The sequence below is a fragment of the Dendrobium catenatum genome, unplaced genomic scaffold, assembly GCF_001605985.2.
Source record: "Dendrobium catenatum unplaced genomic scaffold, ASM160598v2 fragScaff_scaffold_586, whole genome shotgun sequence".
NCBI lineage: Eukaryota > Viridiplantae > Streptophyta > Magnoliopsida > Asparagales > Orchidaceae > Dendrobium > Dendrobium catenatum.
The window spans coordinates 966,950-983,272 of NW_021319048.1; the positions used below are offsets into that span (position 1 = coordinate 966,950).

Consider the following 16,323-nt stretch of genomic DNA (forward strand, 5'->3'; position numbering starts at 1 on the left):
AACTTACATACAAGCTTTAGACAGAATACTACACTACCTTAAGGAGAACCCAAGTAAAGAGATTCTCTTTAGAAGAGTGTGGAATAATCCCAAAAGCATATACTAATGTAGATTATGCAAGATCACCATCAAATATGCGATCTACCTCAGGATACTACACATTCCTTGGAGGAAACCTTGTTATATGGAGGAGCAAGAAATAGAATGTGGTGGCAAGGTCTAGTGCAAAAGCAGAATACATAGATATGGCCTTAGGAATATGTGAGGTACTATGGATCAAGATGATTCTAAAAGACATATGGATTAAGTGAGTACGACCCATGAAGCTACATTGTGACAACAAATCAACAATCAACATATCTCATAATCCGATTCAACATGATAGGACAAAACACATAGAAGTAGACAAACATTTTATAAATGAGAAATTAGACGGTGATCTTATATGCATCGATCATTAGTGTTAAATCCTAATTGTCCATTTGCATTTTAATCCCACAACAAAGATAGATATCCGTGGGAGACTCACCTATTAAATCCAAATCATCCCTTAGCATTTTGATCCCACAGTTAAGATGAGAATCTATGGGAGGCTCACATGGATCATGCTAATCTCTTTTCATATTTGGTTGGCTAATTTAGGAAGGATTTTATTAGAGCAATTATGCATGATTTTGTAATTATTTATTTCTTTATCAAATTATCTTATATAGATCTATAAATAGGAATAATTTTGTGCAATAAAATTAAGTATTTTTCCCTCTCCAATTATCTGAATTTAACAAATCACATTACATATTTAAGACCAAATCAGTTTAGGGGTTAAAGTATTCCTCAAAACTAATAAATGATGACTTAAATGAATTCCGTTCAAGATGAATTTCATTGGGTAAAAACAAAGTCCCTAACAAGTATTCCTTTTTTACAAAAACAACTTCAGTTCTACCCTGCCTAAAAGCATCCTAAATTCCTGATTGTTATCCTTCACTTACATGACTGAAACTCAAAATGAGACACATGCAACTGACAACATAAACCACAAAATTTTAAGATAAGGATCTATAAACTCTCTGTTTGGATGGCGTGAACAAAGTGAGATTAATCGGGAAAATGTGCCGAAAAACTAAATCTAGGAACTAGTTTCAAGCTACAGAACAAATTACAAAGCATTTCCATCACTTCCCTAAATTCCAAACATAACCAAAGTAGAGCAACGAAAGAAACCAACCAGGTAAAATTGCAGGGTTCCATCAGCCTCTTGAAATCTGCAGAGAAAAATTAAAATTTGAAATTCTAACCAAGTTATAAAAAAAATAGATTTGGAGGAATAAATTAAGATAATATAGATAAGGAACAGCGCACAAGAAAAAACTGACAATATTAAGTTTCACATTAGCATTCAAGGCTGCAAAATTGATCTTTTAGAAGGATAGAACAGCTTAAACAGGAAACATGAAATAACAGTGATATGCGTTAAGTTCATGCCACGAGTGCGCAGAACATTCTTTATTTAAAGAGAACTTATCCCAATATATTGTTTTGCATCAAAATTAAAAAAGAAACCACCATAAAAAATTTAAATGGTTAGAAAGTAATGAAATTAAACCAACTCAAGATTCCAATTAAATTTCCAAAAAGTTCATAATTAGAACATTTTGGAAATTAATATCGCGGTAAAAAGAAATGAATCCATAGCAAGAAAGTAATTATTTCAACAACGGCAGTAGAAATGAAGCTGAGGGTCTAGTCAGAGAGCCATAAAAAACAGAAGACATCAGCGATGTCAAAATTAACTTTGCTCTTTAAGCACTGGCCAAACATTGGGACCTCTTCTCCTCCGAAGCCAGGGAAGCCATCGTCGAAGCTCGAGGTTACCAATGATGCAAGGGTTGCTAGGACTAGATGAAGAATGAAAGAGGTGATATTGGCTGTCAGTGGTGCTTTCAGATGCAGAGCAAGGGCGGCAAGCAGATCAAGTGAAGGTGGAAGTAAAAGGAGTTTTTCTTAATTCAAACTATTATTTTTTTGCAGTCAAAATAGGTTTTTGAACCATTTTGAATTCTCTAGAATGTTAGCCTCACAATGTTGTTCAGTCTTAATGAACTCACCTTAGTTTGTAAGCAGTACCAAGTTAAATTTTGCTTGAGAAGTTCTGTTCCTGCTTTGATGGAGTCTTAAAACTGAAAACTGGGACTTATTTATTATTAAAAGACCGCACTCAATAATTGTAGATGTTTTTTTTTTAGACATCTAGACGAATTAAGGCAGACTCACAGACAAATCGCATGCACAGACTCAAACCTAAGACCTCTTAATTGATAGCCTAAGCTCCCAACCAACAGGCCAAGATGAGCTTATAGATGTTCATAATGGCATCAAGTATCAACTTCTCCAACTAATCAATGTCATAAAATATGAACTAAGACTTCTAATCAGTAATAGCAAGCTTCTTAACAAAAAATCTCCAGTTAATTAGAAAAAAAAAAAACCTAACAAAACCGACTTACCAAGCATATACCGGAACTCAAAAAAATTAGCACTCTGGCTTTAGTTAAAACCCTCATCGCCATTAAATGGCCCCATGTGCATATAAATCTTCAATTAGTCATCCTCCACCCATAACAAAATGAAATTGCGAAATTGCTGAAGGAAAGTGCATGCCACTTACAACTCCTAGCGGCTAATATTGCCCCGTTCTTCTACAAACTACTGGAATAAGTCTGTTGCTGCTCAGCTAATTAGCCCAATGCAACTGTTTTATGTGCCCATAATCATCATCATCGTAAGTTTTATATCCCACTTACAACTCCTCACACTACTTACACCATCTAGAATGGTTGAGATAAAATATCTAAAGAACATAAGATTTGTAAAAAGTAACCAACTATTATCTTTTCGCTGCTTGAAATCTTAACCATGCAAAAATCTAGATGACTGAGGAACATGTGTGAGAACAAAAGCAACTTTCCTGATAAACTCTCCCACGCACCCAGAGCGAGACCGGGTTGTGAGATTAATGGGCACAACCCCTTCTTCCCTCCCCATGTCAAGATGGTTGCCAAATTATGAACCTGATGACAAAAGATAAAACGTCTGATTTATATCAGGAATCAAAAACTTGAATGAAGAAAAAATATGACACTAGCCACCGAGTGGGGGTAATGAAAAGAATAAAACCTTTGCAAGAAGAGCCTAGGTGTCCACTTTGCAGAAGCAGAGGAGACCGAGGAACTTGTCCCTCTTGTTTGGTTAGATAAACATAAACACATATCTTCAGCAATATATCAGTTTTACAATGTGGAAAGTTATTGAGGGCATAGTATGTGAAACATCTTCCTACATAAAATACATATAAAACTGAGATAACAGAGGCAACAAAAATATTAATACTAGTATGTTATGGGAACCAGTTATCATTTAGGCTAGGCCAAGGAAAACATTTTCAGATGGCAAGGAGATTTGCTAACCTTGACGGGGTGCATACAGCGTGCTTCCTTTGCAATCTCCATCAATTCTTAGCATATTACTACTTCAATGCCATTTACATACATATATAACTCTATACATGCATACATATACACTTCCATATATACATCAGATGTACCAAGAAAACATCATTTATGCAAACATTTATTAAATCATATATCATGACATGATCTGAGGTGTGAGTAGCAGCCATCACCGGTCGTAAATACCTCAAGGCATACCCAACATATATGCCGGCCGCACCGGCACTCGATATGGTTACACCCATCAATCTTTTCAATCACATGCTTACAGACAGGGCAATCCTTCACATTCTCCTTCCCCAATCTCCAATTAAATAGTGAAAAATCAGGATTGTCTTTGTACTCCCTGTACCGCTCACAGCTGATTAATGCATGATATTCCAAGTGGCACCAAGTACATATTTCAACAGAGCAAGCTCCACACACAAAGGGTCCATCAGCCACAGCCTGCTCCTCCGAGGTAGCCATTTTGTAGATCCCTGGACAGTCTGGAGTGGGGCAGAAGCGGTATTCCCCACCACTTTTTGATACAAACCAGATGATCGAGGCCTGGAAGAGTTCGTCCAGCCTCTCTCCAAGAAGAAGGGCTTTTAGGTCAGTGAGTAGAAAACGGTCCTGGCAGCCCTCCTTAGCACACCTCAGCGGAAACCCATCCCGAGACCTTATAGCTGCCTCACATTGGTTCACCAGGCAGGCCTGACAGAACTTGTGCCCGCATGATTCAAGACAGAAGGGTTCATCCAGCTCACACAAGCAAATGTGACACATGGTTTCAGGAATGGCTAATGCAGGAAGACAGTCGCTGCCTAGGGAGAGTGCCATACCAGAAATAACCTCTTCCACCTTTTGCTTTTGCTCCATGCTGCCCCGAGCATATAGGACATGCCACCGGGTGTTAAGAGTTAACTCAATCCCAGGAACAAGCAACCTAAGCCCTTGAAGGTCAGCACCAAATCTCAAGATGACCTCTTTCATTAGATTTGCAGGAAGATTGTGACCTCGAAGGCGAATTTCTAGTTGCCTGTTCGCATTAAGATTTTGCAAGGATTGAACCAGTTTTTCCTCAACCCCAACACATTTTTCTGGAGCGCCAAACAGCTTAATGCGAAGGTTATGTTTGTCATAGAAAATGTAAGTTCCAGTCTCCCTCTCTAAAGACTTGATAAGAATGATGCCATCACGAGAAAATAGGAGCTGCATCATTGTAGGAGTTAGGCCAGGATGAGTCAGGGCCTTTCCTCTCATCAGATTCTCAAGAGGTTTCCTCAGATCTGCAACAATCTTGGTTGCATGAGCCGATAACTTCACTCGGTAGGAACCATTGAGATTTCTATCCACTGAATAGGTTACACCTGTGAGAATTGACAAGAAGAATAAAGTCTTGACAAGAAAAAATCGCGTTAATATTGTAGCTTGGTAGTAAACAACAACAACATCAAGCCTTTATCCCACTACGTGGGGTAAGCTACATGAATCCTTTTCTCCATTGTGTCCTATTAAAAGTCAAAATCTCGTTTAAATCTAATAAAAAAAGGTCATTCCTAATATTTTCTAACCAAGTCTTTTTAGGTCTACCTCTACCTTTCTTAACATATGTTAAATCTAATACCTCTACTCTCCTAACCGGGTCATCGGAAGGCCGCCGTTTTAAGTGACCAAACCATCTAAGACGACTCTCTCTAATCTTATCTTCTATAGGAGTACTCCAACCTTTTCACGTATATGCTCATTTCGTATCATATCTCTAAGGGTACATCACTCATCCACCTGAGCATCCTCATCTCTGTCACACTTAACTTAGTATTATGCTTCTCTTTTAATGGCCAACATTCGGCACCATAAAGCATTGCAGGCCTCACTACCATCTTATAGAATTTTCCCTTAAGTTTGAAGTTTAATAAGAGTATACGTTTTAGATATCTTGGATCTATTGTTCAGAGTGATTGTAGCTTGGTAAACTTCAATCAAAATTCTCTAGCAAGATGCAGGACATTGGAGTGATCCATCAAAAATCACAAACGACAAATACCACAGGAGTAAAACAGAGAAAAGAATACAAGCACACCTTTCTGAATTTTAAACATTTCAAGCAAAGACACCAGCGGTTCTCTGATGACTGAAAAAATCCGTGCAGAACAAGAAATGGAACTACGAAACATATCCTGACATTCTATCTTCTGCCATGGGAGACAGCCAGGAAGGACTTTTCCTTGGAGATGATCCAAAGCCTTTGCTGCCTCTAGATGTAAACTTCCATCAAAACTGATAGCTGCTCTCACCATACAATCACTTGGCTCGGACTCAAAAACTTCAACCCGAAAACTTCTCAAAGAGTGCTGCCTATTAGGCATCAAAGGAGCAATTTCTTGAACAAGTGCGCGTTCACAACTATCAACTGGAAGGGTATTGATAGGATCTCCCCTCAAAAGTTTAACACCGTTAATTTTCCCCTTAGTTACATTTTGAAAATCATTATATATTTCCGATTCCGAAACATCTTTTCGAATTCCTGTCACAAAAAGACAGTTTGGGTACTTCGTGCTGACAGAACAACCTACATAACCTCCTCCAACAAAGATAGGTTCACAATTGCTGACAATAAATTCAGCATTCTCAGCAGAACATTCAACAAGTGCAACTCCCTTGCTAGGCCTTCGAGGCCAACAGACTTTTGTCCTCACAGAAGGAAAAGGTAAATTTCTACGTTCTGCTACCATTGCAGGCACCACTTTTAAAAAGTTCCCGTGAAATTCTAACCCGTTTAACTTAGTTATGGCTTTCTGTGCATCTTCAGGTTTAAGAAATGTTACTTTGCCCCACTTACAGGAGTCTGGTCCATCTTGCCCATTCCCTCCAACTATAGAGAAGTTAGCTATACCTGAGATATTCTTGTCAATCAGCAGAATAAGTTCCATATCATTCACATCACGTGCACAAGGATGGAATATTTCCACTGTTAAACACCGGTTGTCGAGTTCCAAATGCCTAATTTCAGCACCGGAACCAAATAGTGCAAAGGAGGGAAAACTTCCAGGAACAGCAATGAACAAGCATTTCTCGATGCACTCGTCCTTCAACAATCTTTTTTCACACTCTAAAATATCAGTAGCCATGGAAGAAACCTTTTCCAAATTCCTTGCAGCGGCAAATAACTGAATCTCTCTTCTATCGAAATCAGCTCTAATATGGATGTGTTCGTCCATGCATTCTTTCTGAATGTATGACATAATGCTTTCAATGTTGTGGTTTGACTTGCCACATAACCTTCGAAGCATATTATTTCCAAGCCCGCTAATAATCTTCTCAAGCATCTTCTGCTCCTCCAATCGTGCAAGATTAAGAGGAAGCTGAATCTCACACAGGCTTTCATAGTCAACAGAAGTAGCACAAACCAGATACTGATTTTCGCTTGATAATATTTCAGTAAATACTATCCAGCTTGGCTTCTGCCCATACATCAGCAGTGAACAGGAAGGATGAAGCTGCAGTTTTTGCCCTGTTAAAGCCACTAAATAACCAAGTCGATCATATCCAGTGTACATAGCTACATTCTCCACAAGAGAAGAGAGTATGATCTTCTTTAGATCCTTATCATATTCACTAGGTTTATGCGGATTCCATAAAAAATAGCTGGGAGTTATCATATTGAGCTCATGTTTGAGGCAGTTTTCTAACTCCAATACAGTTTCGTGACATCTTCCCATCGACTTGGCATTGATGCTATTCTGCCAGCACCAATGGTTTTTATTTGTGTCTACACTTTCCCATTCCATGTAAACAGAAAGCAGAGTAAAAAGATCTCCTTCACGGTGGCAAAAAGGGATCTTTAAGCGGTCAGCTTTTCGCTTATCATCATCGCTGCCAACTCGACAAAATATACTACTATAATTTGCCATAACCGCAGCAAGTACGACACCCTCCTTCCTCAATCCACATGAAAATGATTCAAGTATTATTTTGCCAAGCCGAGGCTCAATGCCTAATTTAACAAAAGCACGACCAGTATCAGTAAGCTCAAAAAAATGCTTTTTGCATACCACAGCGCCCAACTGGACCAGATTCTGCATTGCTTTGTCAATCGCCTCTGGGCTCGGAGCATCAACAAACTCGAAGTCCTGTACATTCTTCATGCCCAAGACAAGGATCCTCAAAAGTGCGATTCCAAGGTGAACTTTACGAATTTCAGGCTCTTGATGCACTGGCATTGACTGGAAATCTGACTTAGAATAAATCCTGTAGCATTTGCCCGGTTCTGTTCTACCTGCTCGGCCAGATCTCTGATTGGCTGAACTTTGACTGGTCCATGAAACCTTCAGCAAATTCATGCCAGTACTTGCTTCAAATCTGCTCTCCTTAACCATGCCAGAGTCAACCACATATTTGATACCATGTATAGTAAGAGAAGTCTCTGCCACATTTGTCGAAAAAATTATTTTTCTCTTCCCTGGGTAATTATTAAAAACACGGACTTGGTCTTCGTGAGAAAGTTTTCCATGCAAAGGTAAGACCACTGCTGAAGAATCCCTAAAGTTTTCACAAGCCCATTCTACTTCAGTTTGAGAAGTCAAAAATGCCAGAATTCCACCACCCTCCTCCTTATTGTGAATTATGCCCACCAGCTTAATAACATCAGAAAGGTATGAAGGATAATTGAAAGGGATATGTTTTGGAATCTTACACCAAAGTCCCTCATTAGACACATCAGTAACATATTTGATATCAACAGGAAAAGTCCTCCCTTTGACATGAAAGGTGCAACAATCATAAAAAAAATCTGCCAGTTTGATAGCATCAGCAGTAGCAGACATTATTATAATACGTAAATCAAATCTCTCAAGCATTTTTTTCTTAATTAATGCCAATAAGAGATCAGTACTCAGACTTCTTTCATGAGCTTCATCAACAATGATGTGTGAAATGCCACTTAAACTTGAATCATTCATATAGCGTTGCAGTAGACAGTGATCCGTCATATATATTATCCCAGAACTTAACCTCTGCAAGACTGAGGAGGAAGCATGCGAACTGACGAAGTTGTCTGCATGACACCCAATAGTTTCTTCACAGACCCTCCTTGCAAGCGTCATAGCAGCAATCTTGCGGGGTTGAGTGCAGATAATAGATCCATTAGTAGCTAAGCCAGAGTCAGCAAGAAACTGTACCAGCTGTGTACTCTTTCCAGAACCTGTCTCCCCAATCAAGACTACAACCTGTAGAAAAAAAAAAAATAGACAACTTTCAGAATCTATATCTTTACGAGTAATGGAACCACATAAGTTGGGATAAGGTATTAAATTACACTTAAATGGCATGCATAATGTTTTATGATATTCATCAGCAATAAAATTCATAAGTCACCATTTAATGCCACAAAAGAACATCAATATAAATTAACATAACAATGTAGGTGCCAAATCTTCTCCAAAAGAGCCAAACCTTCAAAATCCATCATATCAGCCTAAACATCCTTGCACTTGTTACAACTTCCATTACTGCCTTTGTTGCCCAACATTTCACAGCACATACCACTTCATGAAGTTTCTCTCAAGCCTCTGCAATATCCTTTAATGATAAAGATTTAATATGATCCCTCACTGATCCCATGCCTAAGCATAAATATAAAACCCAGAATTATGCAATTAAAAAAACTATCACCAATAATACAGTTGTAACCCTCATAAATTACTTGGGCACAACATAATGAGATTTTGAATATTCTATATCATGAGCATAGAAGTGCAACTAAAAGCATGCCTACATTACAAATTTCGAAAACATAAGACATCATTTCTTCTATGAACCTAAGAATTAAACAAGCAGAATAATAATGTATAATTTGATAAAAGCTTAGCAACATAAGCATAGTTGCTAAAGAGTGTACACATTATCTACATTTTTAACAACATGCGTACAAAACATGATATCAAAGATGGACATGGAGGATCATGAAAATGAAAGGATTTGATTCAAAACAATAATTCCACAAACCACTTGATAAAAATGAAAAAATTCTAAACAATTGGCCTCAGATTCCAAGTGATGTTAAATGAAAATCGGCAGTTCAGATAAGCACTCCATAAGATGTCATAACACCAGCACAAGGAGTATGCTAAAGCCATTTGCCCATTAGAAAAGCTCGAAACTCAAAGCATGCTCGAAAATTGGCCAAACTTGAAAAAGGCTTAACCTAAACCCAATTCCATCTGATTATTTATCAGATCAATAATACCAAGTTAACTTGCAATAAGCATTTACATGAAATATTCAATATATAAGCTACAATATAATATAACATGTAGTACAATATGTAGATTTTTGTAGAAAATCGGTTAAAAATAAATTAAGTTCACTTAAAATTCATTTCAAGTTGAATTTGAGCAGAACAAGTATTGAAATTTTCAATTTTTTGTTGGCTAAACTTGACTCAATATCACCCCTACATTACTGAGGCCCGCCTAGCAAGCATCTTTTTTAACGCACAAAATGAGTTAGTTTCTTATGATTGCGATAGGAAATACTTGAGTTCGTAAGTAACGCTAAAGGAAATACTTGAGTTCGCAAGCAAATCTATCACTAATTGGTGAAATCAGCAAGAATAATGCAAAATGTGGGTGAAAACAGCCCCAAAACATTGTATTGCAATAAGAGAATCAAAGCCAAACAAACAAGATACAAGTGATCCTCAATTCGAGAGGAGGACTGTCTCTCCCAATCTCTAAACAAGGAATCTAGAGCCCAAAACACCAAAGAAACTACAAGAGAAACAACCAAACATGCCCTAACCCTAGCCTCTCATGCTATTTTAAATTACTCAATACATAATTCCTTCGTTTAATTAATTCCTAATACAATCTTTCCAAATACAAATTTCCTTCTTTGCTTTTGTCGCCCCCCTCTCTCTCTCTCTTCTTGTCTCCCTACAGGGCATGACATGATTTTTAAGGAGGCGATTTAGCCCGCCTCCTGTAAACCTGGGCCGGCTGGGTCGGTTCTACAGGAACCGTATCAAATTGTTGACCTCGATGCGAACACCTAAATGGACCAACTAATAGTGACAAAAATGGCGAACAGCGAATGCAACGCCGTGAAAATTTTCTAAAACATTGCTCATTTTGTGAAACGTAACCACCATTACATTTGATTCTTCAATCAAACCCAGTTAACAACCCCTCTATCGACATCAAAAAACAGCACAAACCTCATCCACTGCATCTTAGCCATATGCTCCTACCCACAACAACCCAACCACCCCTTTGGCCTTCAGCCACCGTCAACGAACTCCCCTCTCCTAGCCATAGCCCCTTCAGCCAAAACCAAATGTCGTCGCCAACTCACTCATCAATGTTATCATCCCCTCCCTTTTCCTTCTCTCTCATGCCCTTCTCTTCATATTCTCCTCTCGCTCTCTCTAAACAAATAAATCGTCCTCTCCTTCTCTATCATTCTCCCTAAATCTCTCTCTCTCTCTCTCTAAATAGTGAAATATCTCTCTACCTCTCTCACCCTGCCTCTCTCTTTCGTTCTTTAAAAAAAGAGAAACCTTGTGTATAATTTCAGGCAAGGTTTAAAATTGCGTAAATAAGTCTCAAGGCGTTTTTCGTCCGTGAGGCGAGGCGTAAGCCTCGAGGCGGTGTGAGGCGTAAGCCTCACCGACGAAGAATTGCGTAAATGAGAATTTAAGGGTTTTAGCAAGTAAAAAATAGTAAGATTCTATCAGCATGTACCTAGCAGTACCGAGCAAATACCTAGCTATACCGAGCATATACTGAGCGGTATCGAGCATGTACCTAGCAGTACCGAGCAAATACCTAGCTATACCGAGCATATACTGAGCGGTACCGAGCATATACTGAGCGGTACTAAGCATATATTTGAGGCGTACGCCTCAGCCAGAATTGCGCAATTGCGCCTCTGAGGTGCGCCTCAGTCCAAGTGAGGCGTACGCCTCTGCCAGGAGAGGAATTGCGTAAGCCTCGAGGCGATTTTGGGTCAAATTGCACAGAGGCGCGCCTCAAGGCGTGCCTCTTATTGCGCAATTTTAAACAGAGATTTCAGAAGAATAGAGCCAAAAAAATTTTGTAGTATTTGTTCCAAACTTTTTGTCAAGTTCGTCAACTTTGTCGTACATGATCAAATGCAACAACCCAAATCCTCAAAATCCTGTCTGTGATGCCTTGGCATGAGCCTGGTAGGGAAAACTTTCCCAAAATCTTCATGGTGCAGCTATAAATCCCTATAACCCCATTTGCGATGCATTTTGAGTGGCGAGTGGAACCCAAAAATGTTTTTTTAGCTTGGAAAAGGAAACTCGTCAGCTACATTCACAACGTGGCGAATAAATCCCTAAAACCCATTTGTTGTGCATTTGGTGCAAAAAACAGAACCATTACACGTTTTTCTTAACATGATGAGAGAAACTCGTAGGCAAGACTTGTGACGCCGCACATAGACATTGTGCAAGCTTTTTTAACATTGAAAGAAAATTTATATACCATTGTAAATTTCCTTCATACAGGTACCCCATGCATGCAATTTTTGACATGATGGGTTTTGAAAATTTTGAACGTGGTGTCATACGACACCGACCATGCACGCATTTCTACCCGAGGAGAGAAAGCAAATACTCCTCGTAGATTTTCTCTAAGAGGTGAGACGTCGACAGGCTGTTAGAATTCAAACTGAGCAAACTCTTAAAAATAATACACATAGAACCAAAAATGATTAAAATACAATGCAAGCAACTCTAAAAAGAGTAAAATGTCAAACATAACTTGAAAATACATGACGTACATGAAACCTTTAAAACACTTGCAAGTTCGTTATGAATGCGAAGAGAACTTCACCGCTATGATCAAAGCCCGTACAGACCTACGAAATGAACTCAAGTGATCCCAATGGAATGTGAAAATGAACTAATCTTGCACCCAATTTATAAGTGAGTGATTAACCTTGCGGACCCACAACACTTAATATGCTAATATAAAAATGGATAATAGTAATAGAATGACGTGAAAAATGTGTGGGCATTTCAATTAATCCCAAAGTTTTCTTTTTTGCCCACGGATCCGGAATATTGTCATGCAAGCAGATAGAAGGAAATCATTAAGCAATCAAAATAGAAAATTTGCAAGCATTCTAGCAATAAAATATAAACACAAACATCAAAATTAAATAATTTCAATGCATGTGAATTTCCCGAGATGAACTCCAACTCCGATATAACATCACAAATTTTGTGCAAGTATTGTGAAGGCACGCAAAACAACCTAATTTGGATATTTTCATATCATATGCACACATCATAATGTGACTTTCAAATTTAGTTAAAACACATTGAAAAACATGCAAATGCATCAAATGCACATATGCAATTGTGTCATGCAAGTACACTAAAACTAGTGCAATATACAACATAGAAGCACAAAAAAATCATGCAAGAAAATTATATATTTTCAAACTAAAATGTTCATATGTGCTCCAACAAATGTGTTAAACGGTCAAATTTAATGTTCGAGAATACTACATGAACTAAAAAGTAATATGAATACGAACTATGTATTGCAACGCATGTCATCTCCTCAAGAAGTGCACAATTGCCTAGAGAACCAAACAGTCCCTTCAAGAATTGTACAATAGCTCTAAACAAGCAAATGCACCAATTAAAGATATTGAAAACATGTGCAAGTATGCTGCACAAATGAACTGAAAAGCATGTAAATGCATCATTTAGGAGCACATAAAATGCGCAAGTACATAGTTTAAAAAAATCAGGTATGCGCAAGTAAAAAAAATAAAAAATAAAAATTAAAAAAAAAATTAAAACAAAAAACAAAAATAAAATACAAAAATAAAACAAAACAAACTCAGACGTAGAGCAATACCTGATTAGAAGATACGCCCCTTAGAATTTCCCTCCGGCAAGAGTATATAGGCAAACCACTATCGAGTCTCTTGCACTCCCTCAAAATGATATGGTGAATCCGGGCCCAGTCAAGTTCAGCACCAAATCTAAAAATCTCAACCTGCCCTTCCTCCTGAGTCCCAAGATGCTTCTTCCCGCCAATGTGATCAAGCAAGCAACTCATAGCAGCACGGAATTCTTCCAGCCTATCCTTCAGCAACCCTAATTCCTCTTCCAGACTCTTCCTGTCTTCCTGCAACTTCGTATTAACCCCCCAGAGCTGGGGTCGGGAAAGGCATTTCCCAACTTTCTTCAACTCTGCAGAAACCTCACCAATCCTACAATTAATTTTCTGAACCGAACTCCCTTCCAGCAAAACGTTGATGTGACTCGTAAAGAGTACTCGCAGGCGTTCCTCCAACTCATCGCGATCGGAAGGGACCGAGACCGTGGAAATCAGCGACGGCGTCAGCAGGTGAATGCTTTGGAGACGAAGGCGCCAGAAAAAAGCAAGCGCCTCTAGGACATGACACCACTGCTGAAAAAATAACTTCGCAGCAACCGGTCCGTCTCCACAGACGAAGAAATCGCTGGGGACCGCCGGGCAGTTAGAGATTAGGTCTTCAATTACCTTGGGGCAAGGGAATCCACGGCCGCTGGGGCGGCGTCGGAGGACAAGAGTAAAGCAAGACGACGAAATCGGAGGCAACGGTTGTTCACGAACCGGATGGGGACAAGGACCCGACGGCTGCCCACGATAGGTCAACGGCGGCGGCGGCGGATGCTGCTCCCGCCACTTGTAAGACCTTCCCGGCCGCCAGTCTTGACGGCGATCGTGGAGGCGGTAACTCATCGGGTTCCAGCGAAGATCGACAAATTGCGAGAGGGAGACGAAGAGGAGAAATAGGCAAGAGGCAAATCGTGTCGTGCTACAAATAGGTATAGTGGATCGTTTTGATGGTTCTGAGGTCAAGCGAGCGAGCGGTCGTTAAACAAGGAGAAGCTGTACCGGCTTAAAAAAGAAAATTGTACCATAGAAACGGGTCACCACGAGTGCCGTGAGCCAACAAAATCCACCGTTCATTTCGCTTCGTAATACGTGATTAACTATGATCTTCTAAAGATTTGTGGCTGCGTCAGGAAAAAAATTCTTCCCTGCAATGCGGGAAACGTTTCCCTTCTCAGTTCGATTCACTGCCCCCTTTCGAAATTTTTGCTTTTTGGGGGGCAAAGCCCTTTAGATTTTTGAATGCACGATATACGATTTGTGGATGCTGACCGTACATAATGCTTCCTTTAATATGATCTAATCAATATCTGATTCGTTAAAAGTCCAAAAATAATTAATGCCACTTATTGACTCTTTTTTATATATATAATAATTAGATTTTTACCAATGAAAAAGTGAGATATAAATCTAAAAGAATTTGATATTCATTACAAAAATCTAAATTTTATTTTTGATAAAGAGATTTGAAATTTCCTCGTTTTAAATTATTCGACAAATATCTATATTTTTTATTTTAGGTACACATAAATCAAATTATATCTCCCACTAGTTTTTATTCAAATTAAAATTTTATATTCTATTCAAGTTTATTGTTGTTGCGGGCTAAAGTATTTGTAGCGATAAAGTACAAAAATTGTCTTAGTACTGCACGAGTATTCAACACACAAATAAATAAAAAATAAATAAACATACAAAATTTTTACTTGGAGAATCCTAAAGGGAAAAATCACGATGTCACGTCCAGTTGAAATCATTCTATTAGTGCTTGAATAGATTTCAAATGACTGAGGAAGATCATATTACAACATTCAACCGTCAGATTGAAATCTAGTGACGAACGGAGATCGGACAGAAATCCAACGACGTTCGGTGGTCGGACCAAAATCTTGCGTCAGTTGGTAGATGGGAGGTAGTTTGGCGACGTCTTTTGGTTAAGCGAAGTGTGGTGTCAGTCGATGGTTGGCTAGACGTCCGACGATAGTCCGACAACAGCCTGTGGTCTAGCTATGGTTGAGGAGTCTGGTGTCAAAAGAATGATGGTTTCTCCTTCTTTCTTCTCTCCATTCTCTTTCTTGTTTGGGGTTCCCATTAATGAAGAATGAGAATCTATTTATATTTTTTTTGGAGTGTTATGGCCAATAAACATGAGGGAGATCAAGGGTATGTTTGGAGTGATTTGAATGGACAATTGATATTGATCCTCTTGATCGTGGACTATTTACTAGGCATTTGAATGTCTTAATGATTGATACGTCATCATGAAATTATCTTGATTGGGCACGAATCTCGAGGCAAAATCAGTTCGGAAACTTCAAAAATTAAATTCGAGAGCATATGAACTCCGATTTCAGCGAGCTTACAGTCAAACTGAGCGTCTCGGAAATACAAATCCAATGACACCAAATTCGACCCAATCCGAGCCCAAATGAGTCCGAATCAAGGATCCAAAGCGATGTTGGAAGCTTCAAACTGCAATTTGAGTTACCAAACAGTCCGATTTTAACGAGCTTATACTCGAATCGAACGGCTCGACGAGACGAATCCAACGAGCCCAAGATCGCCAAATTCCGACATCATTAAGGCCTTCAAATGCCCAACGAACTGTGCATGATCAAAGGATTCGATATCGGCCGTCCATTCAAAACACTTCCAATTCGCCCCTGATCTCACGCCTATTTACGGGCTATGCCACTCCAAAAAAAACTATAAATAGAGCCCTCATTCTACACCAAGGGGACAGAAGTGAAGAGAGAGAAGGAGAAGAGAATAAGGAGGAGAAGGAAGAAGCTCCGCCTCAACCACCGCCGGAGCTCTTCCCGCCGCCTGAATACGCCGGAACTTTGCCGGATTTTCGAGAAACGCCGGGACTTTGCAGAACCTTGTAACTTCATTAGAAGCTGATT

At 39.0% G+C, this 16,323-nt stretch overlaps 1 protein-coding gene across 3 annotated transcripts; it reads right to left on the reverse strand.

The window, feature by feature from the left end:
* Positions 1-1,024: 1,024 nt before the first annotated feature.
* On the reverse strand, positions 1,025-14,403 carry LOC110099181 (ATP-dependent RNA helicase DEAH11, chloroplastic). Of its 3 annotated transcripts, none has more exons than XR_002303418.2 (6): positions 13,391-14,403; positions 5,575-8,719; positions 3,468-4,861; positions 3,178-3,336; positions 2,508-3,071; positions 1,025-1,265 (listed from the first exon to the last, which is right to left on the reverse strand). XR_002303418.2 is itself a non-coding variant. In XM_020826325.2 (3 exons), exons 1-3 carry the CDS (start codon positions 14,261-14,263, stop codon positions 3,639-3,641), a joined length of 5,241 nt encoding a protein of 1,746 aa, XP_020681984.1. In that variant the 5' UTR covers positions 14,264-14,403; the 3' UTR covers positions 3,364-3,638. The 3 variants fall into 3 exon arrangements, 1 of the variants encoding a protein (XP_020681984.1); XR_003700730.1 differs by lacking the exon at positions 13,391-14,403 and adding an exon at positions 8,946-9,092; XM_020826325.2 differs by lacking the exons at positions 1,025-1,265; positions 2,508-3,071; positions 3,178-3,336 and having other exon boundaries at positions 3,364-4,861.
* Between the last annotated feature and the right edge of the window lie 1,920 nt (positions 14,404-16,323).

What these genes read in the sequence shown, in the direction of transcription:
- LOC110099181 (XM_020826325.2), bottom strand. Translation starts at nt 14,263, where the DNA reads ATGAGTTACCGCCTCCACGATCGCCGTCAAGACTGGCGGCCGGGAAGG. An exon ending in GGGGCGTATCTTCTAATCAG is followed by an intron (nt 8,720 to 13,390) that starts GTATTGCTCTAC and finishes TTTTTTCTACAG; the next exon opens with GTTGTAGTCTTGATTGGGGA. An exon ending in AATGTTTAAAATTCAGAAAG is followed by an intron (nt 4,862 to 5,574) that starts GTGTGCTTGTAT and finishes CAATTCTCACAG; the next exon opens with GTGTAACCTATTCAGTGGAT.